Raw genomic sequence first — 19,245 nt, 5'->3', positions numbered from 1 at the left:
GGCTAAACATGCCCAGTTCTTTCAGTCTCTTTTCATAGGGCTTTGTTTCCAAACTCCTGATCATCCTGGAAGGGGCCTACAAGATCGAGAAGAGATCCTGGCCCTCCTCTGTGTGACAACCTTTCAAGTATTAGAATGTAAGCCTATGCGGCAGGGTCTTGCTATTTACTGTTTTACTCTGTACAGCACCATGTACATTGATGGTGCTAAATAAATAAATAAATAAATAAATAATAATAATATTTGAAGAGTGCTATCACGTCTCCCCTCAATCTCCTCTTCTCCAGGCTAAACATGCCCAGTTCTTTCAGTCTCTCTTCATAGGGCTTTGTTTCCAGATGCCTGATCATCCTGGTTGCCCTCCTCTGGACACGCTCCAGCTTGTCTGCGTCCTTCTTGAAGTGTGGAGCCCAGAACTGGATGCAAGACTCTAGATGAGGCCTAACCAGGGCCTCATCTAGAGTATTCAAGAGGCTCAGGTGGCCTTGGTGGCACGGAGTGCCTTCTACCAACTTTGGTTGGTGGCCCAGCTACGCCCCTATCTGGACAGGGATAGCCTAGCTTCAGTCGTCCACACACTGGTAACCTCCAAATTAGATTACTGCAACGCGCTCTATGTGGGGATGCCTTTGAAGACGGTTCGGAAGCTGCAGCTTGTGCAAAATGCAGCAGTCAGATTGATAACTGGAACCAGAAGGTTTGAACATATAAGACCAATTCTGGCCCGCTTGCATTGGCTGCCTGTATGTTTCCGAGCCCAATTCAAAGTGCTGGTTTTGACCTATAAAGCCTTACACAGCTTGAGACCACAATACCTGACGGAACGCCTCTCCCGACGTGAATATACCCGGTCACTACGTTCAACATCTAAGGTCCTCCTCCGAGTGCCTACTCCGAGGGAAGCTTGGAGGATGGCAACAACGGAGAGGGCCTTTTCAGTGGTTGCCCCCCCAGTTATGGAATGATCTCCCCGATGAGGCTCGCCTGGCGCCAACATTATCTTTTCGGCGCCAGGTTAAGACCTTTCTCTTCTCCCAGGCATTTAACAGCATTTAACAACATATGCTGAGTTTCTTTGTTTTTAACGGACCCCAGAATAGCTGTTTTTATAAGGATACTGTTGTTTGTATGCTTTTTATGTTTTTCAACTTTGTATATTTATTTATTTATTTATTTTATTACACTTATATACCACCCCCATAGTGGTATATGGGCAGTTTACAGAAATTCTAAAATTGAGATAAAAACAAGTATACAAAATTTAAAATTTTAAAACACAGAACATACACACATAAAGCATTAAAAACCGTTAAAAAACTAAATATGTGGGTGATTAAGATGTGTTGCCATATGCCTGGGCAAAGAGGAAAGTGTGGTGCCGGAAAGATAGCAGCATTGGCGCTAGGCGAGCCTCGTCAGGGAGATCATTCCATAGTCTGGGGGCCACCACCGAAAAGGCCCTGTCCCTCGTTGCCACACTCCGAGCCTCTCTCGGAGTAGGCACCCGGAGGAGGACCTTAGAAGTTGAACATGTTTTTAATGTTTACTGTTTTAAACTTTTGTAAACTGCCCAGAGAGCTTCGGCTATGGGGCAGTATATAAATGCAATAAATAAATAAATAAATAAATAAATAAATAAATAAACTCTTCTTCAGGCTGGGTGTTAAAGAGGAAAAAGGCAGGGGGGGAATAAACTCGTTCACGCTGGGCCATGCTCCAGTGTGCAGCTTGCAACAGACTCCCCCACCCTGTACGCTGTTTTGCTGAACGTGCAGCTTGACGGTGAGTTCCAAGAGCTTTTCTGGAATGGAATTTGGCCCTCGGGCTGAAAGAGCTTCAGTGCCCCTCCTCTGGTCCCAGGCTTTTGCAAGCTCTGCCCCAGGTTGGGCTTTGAGCCTTCAACAGATACTGCCCATATGTCCAAGCTGTTTAATTGACAGTAAGGACTAGAAACTTGTTGAGTTTAAAAACGAATGCCCTACTTTGGGCTACATTAATAGAAGTATAGCTTCCAAATCACGTGAGGTCCTGGTTCCTCTCTAATGGTTAGGCCTCATCTAGTGTTGCACATTACTTAGAGAATTTTGGTATTATTTTACTTTTCCTCCGTGGACTTCAGGCTATGTTTCAAAGTGTGCAGTTGGCATGCGTGGGGGGAGGCATTCTAGCCTTAAAGGTGTCCCTGAAACAGCTGCAAAATTCCGGCATGTGCCAAAAGGAGTGAGATGCATACCCCCGCACACCCCCACCGCACACCCACTGGTCTGCCCAACTCCCTGGCCTTTCCGCCATCTCTGTTTTATATCCCTCTGCTGCATCTGCTTCAGCAGATCTGAGCCCCAAGAGCCCAGAGACCTGGCACAGATGGTACAAGCTGCGCGGCAGCCCACTGCAGACGGCAGATGAAACTTCGGAATCTTGCATCGGGAATACGTTACGCAATCATGATAAATCCAAGATATGAGTGAGGAAAACTGGGCTCGTAGAATCATAGAATAGCAGAGTTGGAAGGGGCCCACAAGGCCATCAAGTTCAACCCCCTGCTCAATGCAGGCATCCACCCTAAAGCATCCCTGACAGAGGGTTGTCCAGCTGCCTCTTGAAGGCCTCTAGTGTGGGAGAGGCCACAACCTCACCAGGCAACTGATTCCACTGTCGTACTGCTCTAACAGTCAGGAAGTTTTTCCTGATGTCCAGCTGGAATCTGGCTTCCTGTAACTTGAGCCCGTTATTCCATGTCCTGCACTCTGGGAGGATCGAGAAGAGATCCTGGCCCTCCTCTGTGGGACAACCTTTTAAGTATTTGAAGAGTGCTCTCATGTCTCCCCTCAATCTTCTCTTTTCCAGGCTCAACATGCCCAGTTCTTTCAGTCTCTCTTCACAGGGCTTTGTTTCCAGACCCCTGATCATCCTGGTTGCCCCCCTCTGAACACGCTTCAGCTTGTCTGCGTCCTTCTTGAATTGTGGAGCCCAGAACTGGACGCAACACTCTAGATGAGGCCTAACCAGGGCCGAATAGAGAGGAACCAGTACCTCACGTGATTTGGAAGCTATACTTCTATTAATGTAGCCCAAAGTACGGCATTCGTTTTTAAACTCAACAAGTTTCTAGTCCTTACTGTCAATTAAACAGCTTGGACATATGGGCAGTATCTGTTGAAGGCTCAAAGCCCAACCTGGGGCAGAGCTTGCAAAAGCCCGGGACCAGAGGAGGGGCACTGAAGCTCTTTCAGCCCGAGGGCCAAATTCCATTCCAGAAAAGCTCTTGGAAAAGAGCTTCTAGAAAAGCACATTCCAGTGGAGGGTGGGACTGAAGGCAGGAGTAGACTGGACTAAAGGCGAAAAGGGTGGAGCTAAAAGACCCGCATATTTTAGCATAAAGCCCTTGCTGCCAGTCACTAAGCCTTAGGAGGCCCCGTTCAGAAGACACCTTAAACCACGAATAAAGCCTTTTGCCCTATTCCCCGTGGTTAAAGCCGTGGTTTTAAGGTGTCTTCTGAATAGGGCCGGAGAGGCGTTGCAACCTTTTAGAATGTGGGGAAACTGCGCAAAAGCTGGGAAACTCCCAAACAATCAGCAGAAGAGGGTGTAGCCATTTGGGGGGACCCAGGAGGGCTGGGCTGGGACCCCGGCACTGAGGTCCCTCACCCCCGGAATACAGGGTCCCCTGCAGGTGTACATTTCCCTTCTCCAGAGCTATTTATCTCATCGGTTCTCCGTACTTCGCTATTTCCTTCCCAATTTGCCTCTTCTCCCTCCAAATTCATGTTCAGATTCTGCAGCAACGGCTCAGCCTTTCCTCCTGACGCCCCAAAACACGCAGCACCCTGTCTTGGCTCCTGTCCCCAGCCTCTTCCAGGTCCCACCATTTCCGGCACCCAGCCACGTTTCTCTCTCCCCTCCCCTTGCAAGAGCCTGCTGCAGCCACGGTCTGGCTAACGTAGCTGTCAGCTTGCAGAGTGGCTGCCTGGCCAGAAGAACTCCCAGGTGGCCCCGGAGGCAGGTCGGGGCGTGGCTGGTGGGCGTGGCACAGGTGTCTCTGTCGGTGGAGGGGCGGCGCTCCGAAAGTTATTCCGGCAGAAGCAGAAGCGGTAAACAAAAACCGAGGCGCTGTACCTCCATGAATTTTCCAAAGCGAAAGTGTTTTGAGCGTGCTCAGCGGAGCCGTTAAAAAAGACTGGAGCGAGCATCTTCCATTAACGTTACGACCGTGAAATATGACAATAAAATGATAGCCGTATGGTCGCAAATTTGCAGCCCGCCGAGTTGCCAGGGGTTTATCCTCACTCAAACGTGCAGAGAGCTGTAAAATGTTTACAGAAAGGGTCGTTTGCCACCATAAAATCCTCTTTTCTCTCCTAAACAAGGCTGAGTGGAGTCATTTACAAACCCCAGAATGTTCATCAGGGGAGAGGGGAACATCTGTTCTCTCCAGGAGCCTGCAGTGATCGTCTCGAACAAATTAACTAAAATGGGTGCTTTCTAATTAAATTAGCACTCGATTGGAAGGGCCCGCGTTGGTGCACTCGGCTACAATTAGCACGGGGAGGACCGTTCGCTCCGGCGCAAGCGATTTAACTGGAAGGTGAAATATGGAGCGGCCGTTACCTGTGGCTGATTACCAGAGCCACGGGGGGCTTCGCTCCTGCACCTGCCGTGGCCGAGGAGAACCCACAAAGACACAGATGGGGGGTCACAGAGCAGCTGCATATGGCAGGAGGCGTGGAAAGCCAGTATGTCTGTGTGTGTGTGTGTGTGTGTGTGTGTGTGTGTGTGTGTAGGGGTGTGTGGAAGCCACGGGGCACAGGATGCTCTCGGGCGCGTGAAGATCACGCGGCAAAGTCAGAACAGTCAGGACTGAGTAGATGTGCTAGAGCCTCCAGATGTGCGGGGATTGGGCTCTCATTTGCCCCATGATGGTTGGGGGAGGATGGAGACGTGGAAAGCCAGTGTGTGTGTGTGTGTGTGTGTGTGTGTAGGGGTGTGTGGAAGCCACGGGGCACAGGATGCTCTCGGGCGCGTGAAGATCACGCGGCAAAATCAGAACAGTCAGGACTGAGTAGATGCTCTAGACCCTCCAGATGTGCGGGGATTGGGCTCTCATTTGCCCCACGCTGGTTGGGGGAGGATGGGAATTGTAGTCCAACACAACTGAAAGGTACCAGGTGAGGGGAAGGCTAATGGGTAGAGTTAGTGTAACTCCAGACAAAAAGGGGAGGAGTGTGGCCCTCGTGGAGCCCTGAGAGCCACTGACGGAAACAGAACGCTAGGTCTTTGACCCGATCCAACAGGGCCGCTCCTGCTTTGCGAATGAAATATGCTGATGGAAAGATAATCCAGTTTCTGGTTCAAGGAAAGCCAAATTTTGTGACCAAAGTAAAGAGTCTAAATCTAACAAGTGTGCCTGTATATTAGCTCATGCTTCTAAGCTCAGAATCCGTGTAAACCGCTGAAATTTCAGCAGGTACTGTGCTTACGTCAACTTGTCCTCAGGGCCTTAAGGGCTAGAAACTTACTTTCTCATTTATTTGTTTTAAATTGAGAGCTGAGATTACTACTGGAAGAACTAACTAACTAACTCTCTCTCTCTCTCTCTTTCTCTCTCTCTCTCTCGGTTCTTTCCACCCACATCATCTTCACATAACACATCAACGATCCAAGATTTGCCAAGCTGACAGGAACCTCCCTGTGGCATTTCACAGGCAGAAGGAAAGGCCGGCGGTGCAATGGCTCTAAAGAGGCTCTAAAGGAGGAATTGATCCCGAGTAGCACCACGACGGCTCCGCCCCGACATCCAACGAGGCTTGCTAAATGGTCCTTTTCACCTTGAGGCAGGGCTGCGGAGAAAGTAGGCCTCGAGGTGTTTGGACTTTAACTCCCAGCATTCCTGACCATACCGGCAGGGGCTTCTGGGAGTTGGTGCCCAAAAGATCTGGCGATCTGCCTTCTACCCCTTCCGGGGCACACCCCGTCCCAGAAGGGGACCCAGGCACTTTGCACATCCTGACAGCTCCCAAATGCACAATGCCATTGCATGTTTGCTCTGGCCGCCAAGCAGCCCCCTTGTCCCAGGCCCAACGAGGGAAGAACAGTGAAGAAATCGGAGCACCATTTCTTTTCACGCTCATCTCCTTTTGTTTTTCTCTCCTTGTCAATGGGATCACCCCCCACCCCAACCCCCATAAGGCTGGCTGCCCCTTACTTTTGTCCTCAGCGTCAAGATTCTAGTCCTCAGAGGTCACACTCCGCTCTTCGCCATCCCTTTCCTGTACGGTTTCCTCTGCTGGCCTCAGTCCCCTCTCAATTCTCTCTGCAGCTCACACTCGAGCCCCTTGATGCGCTGGTCACTAGGGCACGGTCAGCCCCCCCACTTGCACGTCCTTCTCTAACCCCGTCTCCCTCTGGACCCACTTCTCAAGCAAAGCTTGTGTTGAATGGCTTGGGACCACAATACCTGACGGAACGCCTCTCCCAACGTGAATATACCTGGTCACTACGTTCAACATCTAAGGTCCTCCTCCGGGTGTCTACTCCGAGAGAGGCTCGGAGTGTGGCAACAAGGGACAGGGCCTTTTCGGTGGTGGCCCCCAGACTATGGAACGATCTCCCTGACGAGGCTCACCTGGCGCCAACGCTGCTATCTTTCTGGCGCCAGGTTAAGACTTTCCTCTTTGCCCAGGCATATGGTGGCACATCTTAATCACCCACATGTTCAGTTGTTGTTGTTTTTAACGGTTTTTAATGCTTTATGTGTGTATGTTCTGTGTTTTAGAATTTTAAATTTTGTATACTCGTTTTTATCTTAATTTTAGAATTTCTGTAAGCCGCCCAGAGAGCCCTGGCTATGGGAGTGGTATATAAGTTAAATAAATAAATAAATAAATAAATAAATAAATAAATTGAACCAAGCTAGCATTGCCTTCCTTGAATTTATTTATTTCATTTGTTTCATTTATATCCTGTCTTTTTTCCTCCAAGCAACTCAAGGTGGCGTACATAATCCTCCTCCTCTCCATTTTATCCTCACAACAACAACCATGTGAGGTGGGTTGGGCTGAGAGTCTGGGAGTGGCCAAAAGACACCCAGTGGGTTTCCATGGCTGAGTGGGGACTCAATGGCCTTTTAGGACTCGATGGACTTTTAGGCCCCTTCCAACTCTACTATTCTGTGATTCTATGATTCTAGAACCCAGATTTCCGGACTCCCACTCCAACACTTTAGCTACTACGCCACACTGCCTCTACCCAAACCCATAAAGTCATGGGGGTGGGGGTGGGGGGACACAGCATGCAGGAGAGTCCCAGGTTCAACCCTTGGCACAGAATCATAGAATAGCAGAGTTAGAAGGGGCCTACAAGGCCATCGAGTCCAACCCCCTGCTCAATGCAGGAATCCACCCTAAAGCACCCCTGACAGATGGTTGCCCAGCTGCCTCTTGAAGGCCTCTAGTGTGGGAGAGACCACAACTTCACCAGGCAACTGATTCCATTGTCGTACTGCTCTAACAGTCAGGAAGTTTTTCCTGATGTCCAGCCGGAATCTGGCTTCCTTTAACTTGAGCCCGTTATTCCGTGTCCTGCACTCTGGGAGGATGGAGAAGAGATCCTGGCCCTCCTCTGTGTGACAACCTTTCAAGTATTTGAAGAGCGCTCTCGTGTCTCCCCTCAATCTGCTCTTCTCCAGGCTAAACATGCATTGGTTATTTCTCACTTGGACTACTGCAACTTTCTTCTCACTGGCCTTCCTTCTTCTCACATCAGTCCATTGGTTTCCGTTCACCACTCTGCTGCTAAGATCATCTTCTTGGCTCGGCGCTCTGACCATGTTACTCCACTTCTGAAATCTCTTCATTGGCTTCCAATTCACTTCAGAATCCAATATAAACTTCTCCTGTTGACCTACAAAGCTTTTCACTGTCTAGCTCCTTCCTATCTTTCCTCTCTCATCTCACACTATTGCCCCGCTCATGTTCTTCGCTCCTCTGATGCCGTGTTTCTCACCTGCCCAAGGGTCTCTCCTTCCCTTGCTCGGCTTCGTCCATTTTCCTCGGCTGCCCCTTACGCCTGGAACGCTCTTCCAGAACATTTGAGAACTACAAGTTCAATCGCAGCTTTTAAAGCTCAGCTAAAAACTTTTCTTATTCCTAAAGCTTTTAAAACTTGAATTGTTCTGACTTTTATACTGCCTGTTTGGTGCATTCTCTTCCCCTCCTTATTGCTTTATTATGATTTTATTAGAATGTAAGCCTATGCGGCAGGGTCCTGCTATTTATTGTTTTACTCTGTACAGCACCATGTACATTAATGGTGCTATATAAATAAATAAATAAATAAATAAATAATAATAATAAACACGCCCAGTTCTTTCAGTCTCTCTTCCTAGGGCTTTGTTTCCAGACCCCTGATCATCCTGGTTGCCCTGCTCTGAGCCCCCTCCAGCTTGTCTGCATCCTTCTTGAAGTGTGGTACCCAGAACTGGACGCAAGACTCTAGATTCAGCTTCCTTCCTTCCATGTATATTCTTCATCAACAAACCTTTGACTGAGATTGCATTTTTAATCATGTATATACACCTCTAAATGTATATACGTATATATGTATAAGTGTATATAAGTCCAAGTCCCTTGGACCGCAAGAAGATCCAACCAGTCCATACTCCAGGAAATAAAGCCAGACTGCTCACTGGAGGGAATGGTATTAAAGGCAAAACTGAAGTACTTTGGCCACATAATGAGAAGACAGGATACCCTGGAGAAGAGGCTGATGCTAGGGAAAGTGGAAGGCAAAAGGAAGAGGGGCCGACCAAGGGCAAGATGGATGGATGATATTCTGGAGGTGACGGACTCGACCTTGGGGGAGCTGGGGGTGGCGACGGCTGACAGAAAGCTCTGGCGTGGGCTGGTCCATGAAGTCACGAAGAGTCAGAAGCGACTGAACGAATAAACAACACACCTCTAAGAGGGAACAACTGTCCCGTTCTTTCGCAGTGTGATTCTGCCTCTTCCGCCCGCCCCCCAGCCCCAATGCATACACACACCGTGCTGACGGCCGTGTTTCCTTCCTCTGTTGGAAGAATCGGCAACCAATTATCCCCCACCCCACCCACCCCAATTTCAATCCTCAACTAATCACTTCCCTTAAATGACTTTCATTACACTTACGTCGAAGAAGTGTGACCCAGCAAAGTCTGGAAAACTGAATACATTTTGAACGCTGAAATGCTGCTACTCCTCTCCTGCCAGCTCTCTGAGAAGCCTGCCATGGTACGAGGGCCAGAAGCCAAGCCGCCGGGCTCGCTTTTACCTGTTTCTTCCCCGTTCTTGTCTCTCTCTGGCTCGTGGTCTTCTTCGCTTGGAGAGGTGGGGGGCGACTGGAGAGAGATGAAGGATGGCAGCTTAGTTAGCCGGCTGGTTTGCGAGAGGACTTTGGGGCACCAGACGTCCCTCCTTTGTTCTGCCCCTGAAGGTCCTGGTATTTCTTCTTCTTCCTGCTTCCTACAAGAGGGAAAAATAAAGGAGAACATTTAATGATAGCGGGAGATACATTTGGATTCTGCAAAAGGCAGTCGGGTTATCAGGTAAGCATTAAAACCAGAGCAGGTAGGAGCTGGGAGATCTTTGTCCCGGCACTGACCACAGATCATGCCAGACCTGGGTGAGGCTCAGAAAACCGAGGCCCCTGGTAGGCAAGCACACTTTTGATTTGCAAAGCATTTCACAATCTGAGGGTTTTGCTCTCCTTGGAAGGTTGGTCACTTGGAATTGTTGTAGATCACAAGCTGAATAGGAGCCAACAGTGCGATATGGCTGCAAGAAAGGCCAATGCTCTTTTGGGCTGCATTAATAGAAGTAGAGCTTCCAAATCGCCTGAGGTCCTGGTTCCTCTCTATTCGGCCCTGGTTAGGCCTCCTCTAGAGTATTGCGTCCAGTTCTGAGCTCCACAATTCAAGAAGGACGCGGACAAGCTGGAGCGTGTTCAGAGGAGGGCAACCAGGATGATCAGGGGTCTGGAAACAAAGCCCTATGAAGAGAGACTGAAAGAACTGGGCATGTTGAGCCTGGAGAAGAGGAGGCTGAGGGGAGACATGAGAGCACTCTTCAAATACTTCAAAGGTTGTCACACAAAGGAGGGCCAGGATCTCTTCTCAATCCTTCCAGGGTGCAGGACACGGAATAACGAGCGCAAGTTACAGGAAGTCAGATTCCAGCTGGACATCAGGAAAAACTTCCTGACTGTTAGAGCAGTACGACAATGGAACCAGTGCTCTCCCACACTAGAGGCCTTCAAGAGGCAGCTGGACAACCATCTATCAGGGATGCTTTAGGGTGGATTCCTGCATTGAGCAGGGGGTTGGACAGCTGGGATGCCACAGCAGAGAAGGCCCTCCTCCTGGTAGCCACCTGCCTCACTTCCTTTGGCAGGGGCTCATGGAGAAGGACCCCTGAGGATGACCTTAGGGTCCAGGCAGGTATATACGGGAGGAGGTGTTCCTTCAGATAACCTGGCCCCAAGCCGTTTAGGGCTTTAAATGTTAATACCAACACTTTGAATCAGGCCCGGACCTGGACTGGCAGCCAATGAAGCTGGAAAAGGACTGGCGTGCGCCACACTGGTTTGAAATGTGAGTCTTAATAAATGTTTACAACTACTGTTGGAAATTAGTTATGTTTACTTTATCTTACTTTATGGAAGTTGTTTCTTAACCTACGTATCCCAAACCACACCAGATGGACCACAGCTTAGATATATGTTTAAATATGATATATTAGTAGTAATGATGCTTATAATCATAGTAGGCTGTAAAGCTAACGTCGATGCTTAATTTCTAAAATCATAGGTGCCGTGTCGTGCACTTGCTCATCACACCTCTGTCATCTCAGATCAGTTTTTAATGTTTCAGCTACCTAACAGTCAAGAGAAAGAATTCTACACGTTCTCAGAGGTACTGTCTTCTTTGCTGCGCCTTCATATGCTACTGGACTGAGACACCCACACACACGTGTTTAAAAACAGGTGCCGGGGCTCAGCTCTGGTTCCAATTTAGCCCCTGAACATCTGCCCTTCTCCCCTCCCTTGGGGCTCCCTGACGTTGGCTCAAGTCTTGGCCCATCCCAAAGACTCCTGCGCCTCTGAGCAAATCCGGCTAATGTGATGTTTTATCATGTTTGACATCGCTGTCGGCAGTGCTAATAAAGACAGAGGGAGCGTGCTATTTAAAAGCTCTCCTCCTCTAACTGCCCCATCGTTTCCCTGAAAGGGGACTGGAACGTCAGCACCGCACAGACAGAAGCTCAATGCTCCCCCCACCCCGCCGCTCCTGCCCTGATGGACGCCCCCCCCCCTCACATTCTTACCTAAAACGAGCAAGGAAGTATTTTACACCTCATTGACACAGGGGATGTGAGCTGGGTGGCATTCCAAGTTCATTCTGTCACCCTGGATAACTCCGGAGCGCCCGCGAGGGTATCTGCTCCTCTAAGTGCTACCATACAAGGCAGGGCCGGGGGCTGCGAGAAGGACTAGCAAGGGACTGATTTAGAGAGAGTTAGAGAGAGAGCGGTGGGGCAGCGGGACGCGCCTGCTGCTTCCCCAATTTTACAGGCCACACAGTCAGGTTGACTCCCCTCTACCCCCCCCCACGTCGTTTTCCCTCCAGAGATTAGCGGACCTAGTCCTACTTCAGCTGGCCTTTAAATTAATTCACATGCAACCTGATCCTAGCCCCGTTTACTCCAGAGTAAGCCTCATGTTCAGTGCGGATTAAGCCCCAAGCAAGCGCACAGATGGCGGCAGCGTGAGATTCACTCCGCCTTGCAATCTCCTTTTGGCTCAAGGCCGCGGCTTCGTTAGGCGGCCGTTCCTAGTCCCATTTCGCAAGAGGAGATAGTGGTCCGTGCTCCAGTCCTCCCAGTGACTCCCTGGCTCAGTAGGGGCTGGAGCTGGTGGTTCACCAGTGAGCGGTGCCCACGGGGCTCGAAGGCCAGAGTTTGGCAGCAGGAGTCCCTAACCCAAAGCCCTGTTCAGCACCTGAGCTGGCCCTGAACACACAACTCACCCATGCTTGGCCCAAACTTCCAGACCATCTTGCTGTGATGCTCAATGTAAGAAGAAGACCTTGTGGTCTGTGCGAAGCCTGTTGCCTGTTTGGCCTGGGCACGGCCCCCTGCCCCATCCCCTCCTACCCCAAGGCTCAGGCAGGGTGGCATTTGCAAAACAAAACAAACGCAAAACAGAAGTAGCTACCCGATGCCCTCCAGCTGCCCCTCTCTCTGTTAAGACCGCTGAGAAAGGGGCTCCCTCCAAGACAAGGGGTCGACATAACGGAACTGTACTTGATCTTAGCCAAAAGGCCGAGAAGCGATATTAAAAATGTATTACTAATGAAATGTTTTATATGCTTAGGTTATCTTATTGACCTCTTGCTTGGAATAACTGTACCTTTCTTTTTCTGGTCTATTGACTGTAAATAAAGGATTGATTGATTGATAACGGAACTGGCAAAGGCTCAAAACATCAAGGGAACGGCTTTCGGCTTTCAATATTCCATTAAAAGAAGCACCCAAAGTAACAAACCGTCAAAAGCAAATCAAACAATAAAAACAAAACAAAAAGGCAACCCCCAAACAAATAGATCAAGTATGGGACATCCTAACGGTGCAAAGTTCCTAAACTTGTTGATTCCTTAACTTAGATGGGGGATACTTGGCTCAGCAATACTACAAACGAGAAGGATCTTGGAATTGTTGTAGATCACAAGCTGAATATGAGCCAACAGTGCGATATGGCTGCAAGAAAGGCCAATGCTGTTTTGGGCTGCATTAATAGAAGTAGAGCTTCCAAATCACGTGAGGTCCTGGTTCCTCTCTATTCGGCCTTGGTTAGGTCTCATCTAGAGTATTGCGTCCAGTTCTGGGCTCCACAATTCAAGAAGGACGCAGACAAGCTGGAGCGTGTTCAGAGGAGGGCAACCAGGATGATCAGGGGTCTGGAAACAAAGCCCTATGAAGAGAGACTGAAAGAACTGGGCATGTTTAGCCTGGAGAAGAGAAGATTGAGGGGAGACATGAGAGCACTCTTCAAATACTTAAAAGGTTGTCCCACAGAGGAGGGCCAGGATCTCTTCTCCATCCTCCCAGAGTGCAGGACACGGAATAAGGGGCTCAAGTTAAAGGAAGCCAGATTCCAGCTGGACATCAGGAAAAACTTCCTGACTGTTAGAGCAGTATGACAATGGAATCAGTTACCTAGGGAGGTTGTGGGCTCTCCGACCCTAGAGGCCTTCAAGAGGCAGCTGGACAAGCATTTGTCAGGGATGCTTTAGGATGGATTCCTGCATTGAGCAGGGGGTTGGACTTGATGGCCTTGTAGGCCCCTTCCAACTCTGCTATTCTATGATTCTATGATTAGTAATTTGCTCAATGATCCTGCATCGCTGGCCAGGGTGGAGGCTGAGCAAAAGCGCTCGAGGCTCCCCCCCCCACCTCCACCTCCACCACGAGTTTGTGGCCAAGGTGAGCTTTGGACAGAGACTTCCAAAGCCCCTGCTCCAGCCCCTCCACTGGGAAGCCTTGGGCAGGGCTGCCAGAGGTGCGAAGGGAAGGCAGTTTGTGCTCTACACAGTTTCTTCCTCTTCCTCAGGTACATCTCGATGCCATGTTGGAAAGGGGGGGGGGGGTCTTACACAGGACACACATGCAAGACCTATATAATCTACGCGGTCCAGTAACTCTATCCTGGTCTTGCAGCCTCCCTCCTCCAACCTGATGCCCTCCAGATGTTTTGCACTACAACTCCCAGCATTCCTGACCATTAGCCATACTACCTGGGGCTGATGGGAACTGAAGTCAAAAATCTCTAGAAGGGCCGGCTTGGGGAAGCTGCTGTACCGGAAAGCCGTCTGTCTCTGTTCCCAACCAGCTGCACCACACACTGCACAACGCCTTAGGGTCTGGTGGTGGAGTGCCATGAAGCGAGAGGTCACCCAGAGGGAGGCAGTCACCCCATTGTCACAGAATCATAGAATAGCAGAGTTGGAAGGGGCCTACAAGGCCATCGAGTCCAACCCCCTGCTCAAGGCAGGAATCCACCCTAAAGCATCCCTGACAAATGCTTGTCCAGCTGCCTCTTGAAGGCCTCTAGTGTGGGAGAGCCCACAACCTCCCTAGGTCATTGGTTCCATTGTCGTACTGCTCTAACAGTCTGGAAGTTTTTCCTGATGTCCAGCTGGAATCTGGCTTCCTTTAACTTGAGCCCGTTATTCCGTGTCCTGCACTCTGGGAGGATGGAGAAGAGATCCTGGCCCTCCTCTGTGGGACAACCTTTTCAGTCTTTGAAGAGTGCTCTCATGTCTCCCCTCAATCTTCTCTTCTCCAGGCTAAACACGCCCAGTTCTTTCAGTCTCTCCTCATAGGGCTTTGTTTCCAGACCCCTGATCAACCTGGTTGCCCTCCTCTGAAAACGCTCCAGCTTGTCTGCGTCCTTCTTGAATTGTGGAGCCCAGAACTGGACGCAATACTCTAGATGAGGCCAAAGCAGGGCCGAATAGAGAGGAACCAGGACCTCAGGCGATTTGGACGCTATTAATGTGACAATGGAGGCGTCCGCCTCCCTGCACTCACCCCAAAAAGGGGCATTGGAGGAACAGGGAGGCATTCCCTACTCTTTCTAGATACAGCAGCTGCAAGGGCACTGGGGATGAAACACATCAGCAGGGGAAGATGTAGGATTCAGCATTTAAGGGCTCAGGGCAGCTGGGGAGGGAAGGGCTCCCCCATAGCTGGGCTGGGTGCCTGGAAGTTGAGCCTGGGAGGAGGAGGAGGAGGAGGAGGAGGAGGAGGAGGAGGAGGAGGAGGAGGAGGAGGAGGAGGAGGAAAAAAGCTGGAGGCTGCCTCGAACCCTTTTCCTCTGCCTTGAGGCCTGTGTGACATGAGCAAAGCAGGCCGCACTCTCGACCGAATCCTTAGCAAACCCTGCAACACCGCAGTGAGATCTTGGGGAAGGCGGAAGCATTTGCTGCTTCACTGACTCCCTCAAAACACTGCTGTCCCAAACAACTGACAGGGCTGCTGTGTAGCTGGGCTGCCCCTCACCTGTCCAGATCTGAGACACAGTCAAAACGAGGGAGGGAGGGAGGGAGGGAGGGAGGGAGGGAGCCACACGTCAGGGAAAGCACACAGATCCGAGGCTGGTGTGGATGGAATGATGGAGAGGCTCCTGCCAGGACCGCTGCAGACAGACTTAGCACGGCCCCACCTCTTCTATTCTGGGCCTACGTAAATATATCTGCTCTCATCTGTAATGCAGAAAGGGGGGGCAGTTTCTCAGCACTTGGGTTGGGGGCACACCACCGAAGGATGGAGTAGCTGGACTCGCTTTGTTCAGCTTCTCTCAAATATATTCCCAACATCCCGGTGTCATCACAAAAAGCCCGGTCTGACAACAAGTATGATTAGCAAGGATGGGGGGTGGGAGAAAAGCAGACACCTGGTCGCCCAGGTGCTCAATGACATGGACTAGTAGCACCGATGAATCCGAGTGGAAATACATCCGAGAATCCCAGGATGAGGCAAGGATCCATTCCGGAGCTGGGAGTGATGGAAAGCCAGGATGCACTGCTAACTGGGATGCTTATGGTCTGGCCGAGGAGGAGGAGAGGACGAGGAGGAGGAGGAGGACGACGACGATGACATCAGGAAGTTTTTCCTGATATCCAGCTGGAATCTGGCTTCAAGTTAAAGGAAGCCAGATTCCAGCTGGACATCAGGAAAAATTTCCTGACTGTTAGAGCAGTACGACAATGGAACCAGTGACCTAGGGAGGTTGTGGGCTCTCCCACACCAGAGGCCTTCAAGAGGCAGCTGGACAAGCATCTGTCAGGGATGCTTTAGGGTGGATTCCTGCATTGAGCAGGGGGTTGGACTCGATGGCCTTGTAGGCCCCTTCCAACTCTGCTATTCTATGATTCTATGATTCTATGATTCTGAGGAGGAGGAGGAGGAGGAGGAGGAGGAGGAGGAGGAGGAGGAGGAGGAGGAGGAGGAGGAGGAGGAGAAGAAGAAGAAGAAGAAGAAGAAGAAGAAGAAGAAGAAGAAGAAGAAGAAGAAGAAGAAGAAGAAGAAGAAGAAGAAGAAGAAGAAGAAGAAGCTGCAGCAGCAGCAGCTTCTTCTCTGCTCCTGGAAGTCATTTCACAGAGTAAAGGGTGCACAGCTGGGTGGGTGGGGAGGAGGGAGCCTGCAGCATTATGACAGTGACATGATCAATAGGCCTGCAAGGGCACCTGGGACAATGACCTCTACTAGGCTGTTTTTTGCTGATGCCTGGCTGCTGTGTTTGGGTTTGAAGTGCAGCCGGAAAGGTGCCTCCTGCAACGCTAACGCTGCTGCTGCTGCTGCTGCTGCTGCTGCTACAGAGCCCTGTCCTTCTGCATCCACCAGGCTGCTGCCCTGTTCTGCGGTCTGTGACATAGCAGGGATTTGAACCCGAGGCTCTGACTTTTAATCCCAATGCTCCAATCCAGTGTCCTTGCCTGGCTGCTTTGGCTATCTTCTGATGAACCTCCTGAGATCAAGGGAGGGAACCCATTCAAGACTTGCCCCCAACTATCTCAGCACTTTCCTCTCATCTGCTTAAGACATCACCCCTGTTTACTGCCACTGGGAGTAGGAAGCGGCTGACGCTTGCTCTACAGGTCAGCAAGCACTGGCCGGCCTTTGGGTATGTAGTCAGGCTGGGAAGGGACTGGGGTACAGTTCTCAGTGAATTGGTCAACCTGCGCCCAGACTGCACCATTTCAAACTGAAAATAGGTGCTCACATGAGGGAATGCTGCTCCCCAAAATAAATAAATGGGTAAACATATCCCTGCATATAGAACTCTAGCACGTCAGGGAGCAGGCTAGGCTAGACTTCCTCTCCCTGACATGCTAGTTTTCTATGTACAGGGATAGTTTTGTTTGTTTGCTATGGAGGAGCGTCCCCTCACGTGACCTCCCGCCCGCAACCAGAGGTGGAGCGATTCAGACTGAGGTTGACTACCTGAGAACTCGGCCTGCGACATGGTGTGATAATTCTTACACTTTTGCGTGCAGTGTACAAATTGGAAGGGTCCAGGAGCGAGGCTGAGCTCTCTGCTCCCCATGGCCCAATGAAGGCCCATACCCAGCTGGCTTGGGATGACACAAGGATGACCTCCTTCACTCTCCAAGCCTCCAAACAGGGCGGTGACCTTATGGCCTTCTCGTTTAGGCACTTGTGCACAAAGAAAGGTGAGGAGAAGAAAAGGAAGCAGGTGATTTTAAAACAGGACCAGCACGGCTCATCAGGTGACTCCTGCTATGTAGGTTACTTCACGTCTGGCCTCTACTGGCCTCACAATTGTCCCATCTGAGCTATGGACCGGAGACAGTGAGTGGGTCATCAGCGTGCACAGACAGCATGGGTTGGACAAGCACTGGACCCCTATCGACCCTGCTCTGAAGCTGCTGTGGAGTGTCATGGGCGCTTACACGGGGCTGCCTCCTCACACTGCTTGGTGGAGCACATGTTGCCCCTCCAAATGGCCTTCCCATAGAATCATAGAATCATAGAAGAGCAGAGTTGGAAGGGGCCTACAAGGCCATCGAGTCCAACCCCCTGCTCAAGGCAGGAATCCACCCTAAAGCATCCCTGACAGGTGGTTGTTCAGCTGCCTCTTGAAGGCCTCCAGTGTGGGAGAGCCCACCACCTCCCTAGGTAACTGGTTCCATTGTCGTACTGCTCTAACAGTCAGGAAGTTTTTCCTGACGTACAGCTGGAATCTGGCTTCCTTTAACTTGAGCCCGTTATTCCCTGTCCTGCACTCTGGGAGGATCGAGAAGAGATCCTGGCCCTCCTCTGTGGGACAACCTTTCAAGTATTTGAAGAGTGCTATCATGTCTCCCCTCAATCTCCTCTTCTCCAGGCTAAACATGCCCAGTTCTTTCAGTCTCTCTTCATAGGGCTTTGTTTCCAGACCCCTGATCATCCTGGTTGCCCTCCTCTGAACCCACTCCAGCTTGTCTGCGTCCTTCTTGAATTGTGGAGCCCAGAACTGGACGCAAGACTCTAGATGAGGCCTTCCCATGACAACTCATCCCTCTTCTGGCTACAACATGCAGGTGCCCTAACTAAAAGGAATGTGTACTGGGGGCCTGCGGAGACCCACATCAGAGCAGCGGAGCAGAAGGACGGGACTTTTATGGGCAGGGGCCAGGAAGAGGGGTTCCATTGCCAGTCCTTTCAGCGACACCGTCCATCAACAGTCACTTTGGACACGCCACAGTCCCAGGCAGATCATCCCCTTTGGAATGCCTCCGTCTGTCTGAAGAGCCCGTGCGCTTGCATGGCGGCGGACAGCCGTGCAAACCAGCCAGGGATAGAAAGCCAACTGAGGAGAAGCGGCTTTACGCCCCAGCTGCCTCTTCAGCAACTGACGGTCCTCGGTAAGACATACAAGGCGCATAATGCCGTGGGGAAGACGCCCGCTCCTCAAGCCTCCTTACCTCAGCGTCTGACCTGCAAGGCCCCCCCGCTTTGGTGCAGGGCCCTGGCGATGAAAGGCGTCTCTGGTACCGGCCTGCCTGGCCACGAGCTTCTTCTGAGGGTGCTGCAGTTTGCACTGGGCCCCTTTGGAGCAGATTCCATGCTTGGAGAAGTCCGGGCACACCAGAGTGTGTTTCTTCTTGCACTGAAAAGAAAGCCAAGAGTGGCGCTATGAATTGACTGACAAGTCATAGAAGGGTCCTCTAAGGCCATCGAGTCCAACCCCCTGCTCAATGCAGGAATCCACCTTAAAGCATCCCTGACAGATGCCTGTCCAGCTGCCTCTTGGAGGCCTCCAGGGTGGGAGAGCCCTGGCTGACGTTCACCTCTGGTGGCTGCTCACATTTAGGCTTTGAGGTGGGAGGTAGAAGAGACAGGGAGCAACTACAAAGAACGCCTCCTCACACCCCCTTGATGCTCAAGACATTTTACAGGTCATTCACCGTCACATGCACCAGGCCTGGGATCTACAGGTTATCACAGAATCATAGAATCATAGAATAGCACAGTTAGAAGGGTCCTACAAGGCCATCTAGTCCAACCCCCTGCTCAATGCAGGAATCCACCTTAAAGCATCCCTGACAGATGCCTGTCCAGCTGCCTCTTGGAGGCCTCCAGGGTGGGAGAGCCCTGGCTGACGTTCACCTCTGGTGGCTGCTCACATTTAGGCTTTGAGGTGGGAGGTGGA

General features: G+C 50.8%; 1 protein-coding gene across 1 annotated transcript in view; it reads right to left on the bottom strand.

Annotated features, from left to right (window-relative positions):
- ZC3H3 (zinc finger CCCH-type containing 3) overlaps positions 1-19,245 on the bottom strand; it is a 355,830-nt gene that overhangs the window by 28,776 nt on the left and 307,809 nt on the right. The window contains exons 10-11 of the mRNA XM_063131198.1: positions 18,518-18,702; positions 9,304-9,494 (exon numbers count right to left, since the gene is read on the bottom strand). Coding sequence (XP_062987268.1) covers positions 9,304-9,494; positions 18,518-18,702 — 376 coding nt within the window. The remainder of the gene's footprint in view (positions 1-9,303; positions 9,495-18,517; positions 18,703-19,245) is intronic.

The sequence above is a fragment of the Elgaria multicarinata genome, chromosome 7, assembly GCF_023053635.1.
Source record: "Elgaria multicarinata webbii isolate HBS135686 ecotype San Diego chromosome 7, rElgMul1.1.pri, whole genome shotgun sequence".
NCBI classification, from domain to species: domain Eukaryota; kingdom Metazoa; phylum Chordata; class Lepidosauria; order Squamata; family Anguidae; genus Elgaria; species Elgaria multicarinata.
The sequence above is the reverse complement of the archived record's forward strand: the minus strand, read 5'-3'. Positions and strand labels throughout refer to the sequence as shown.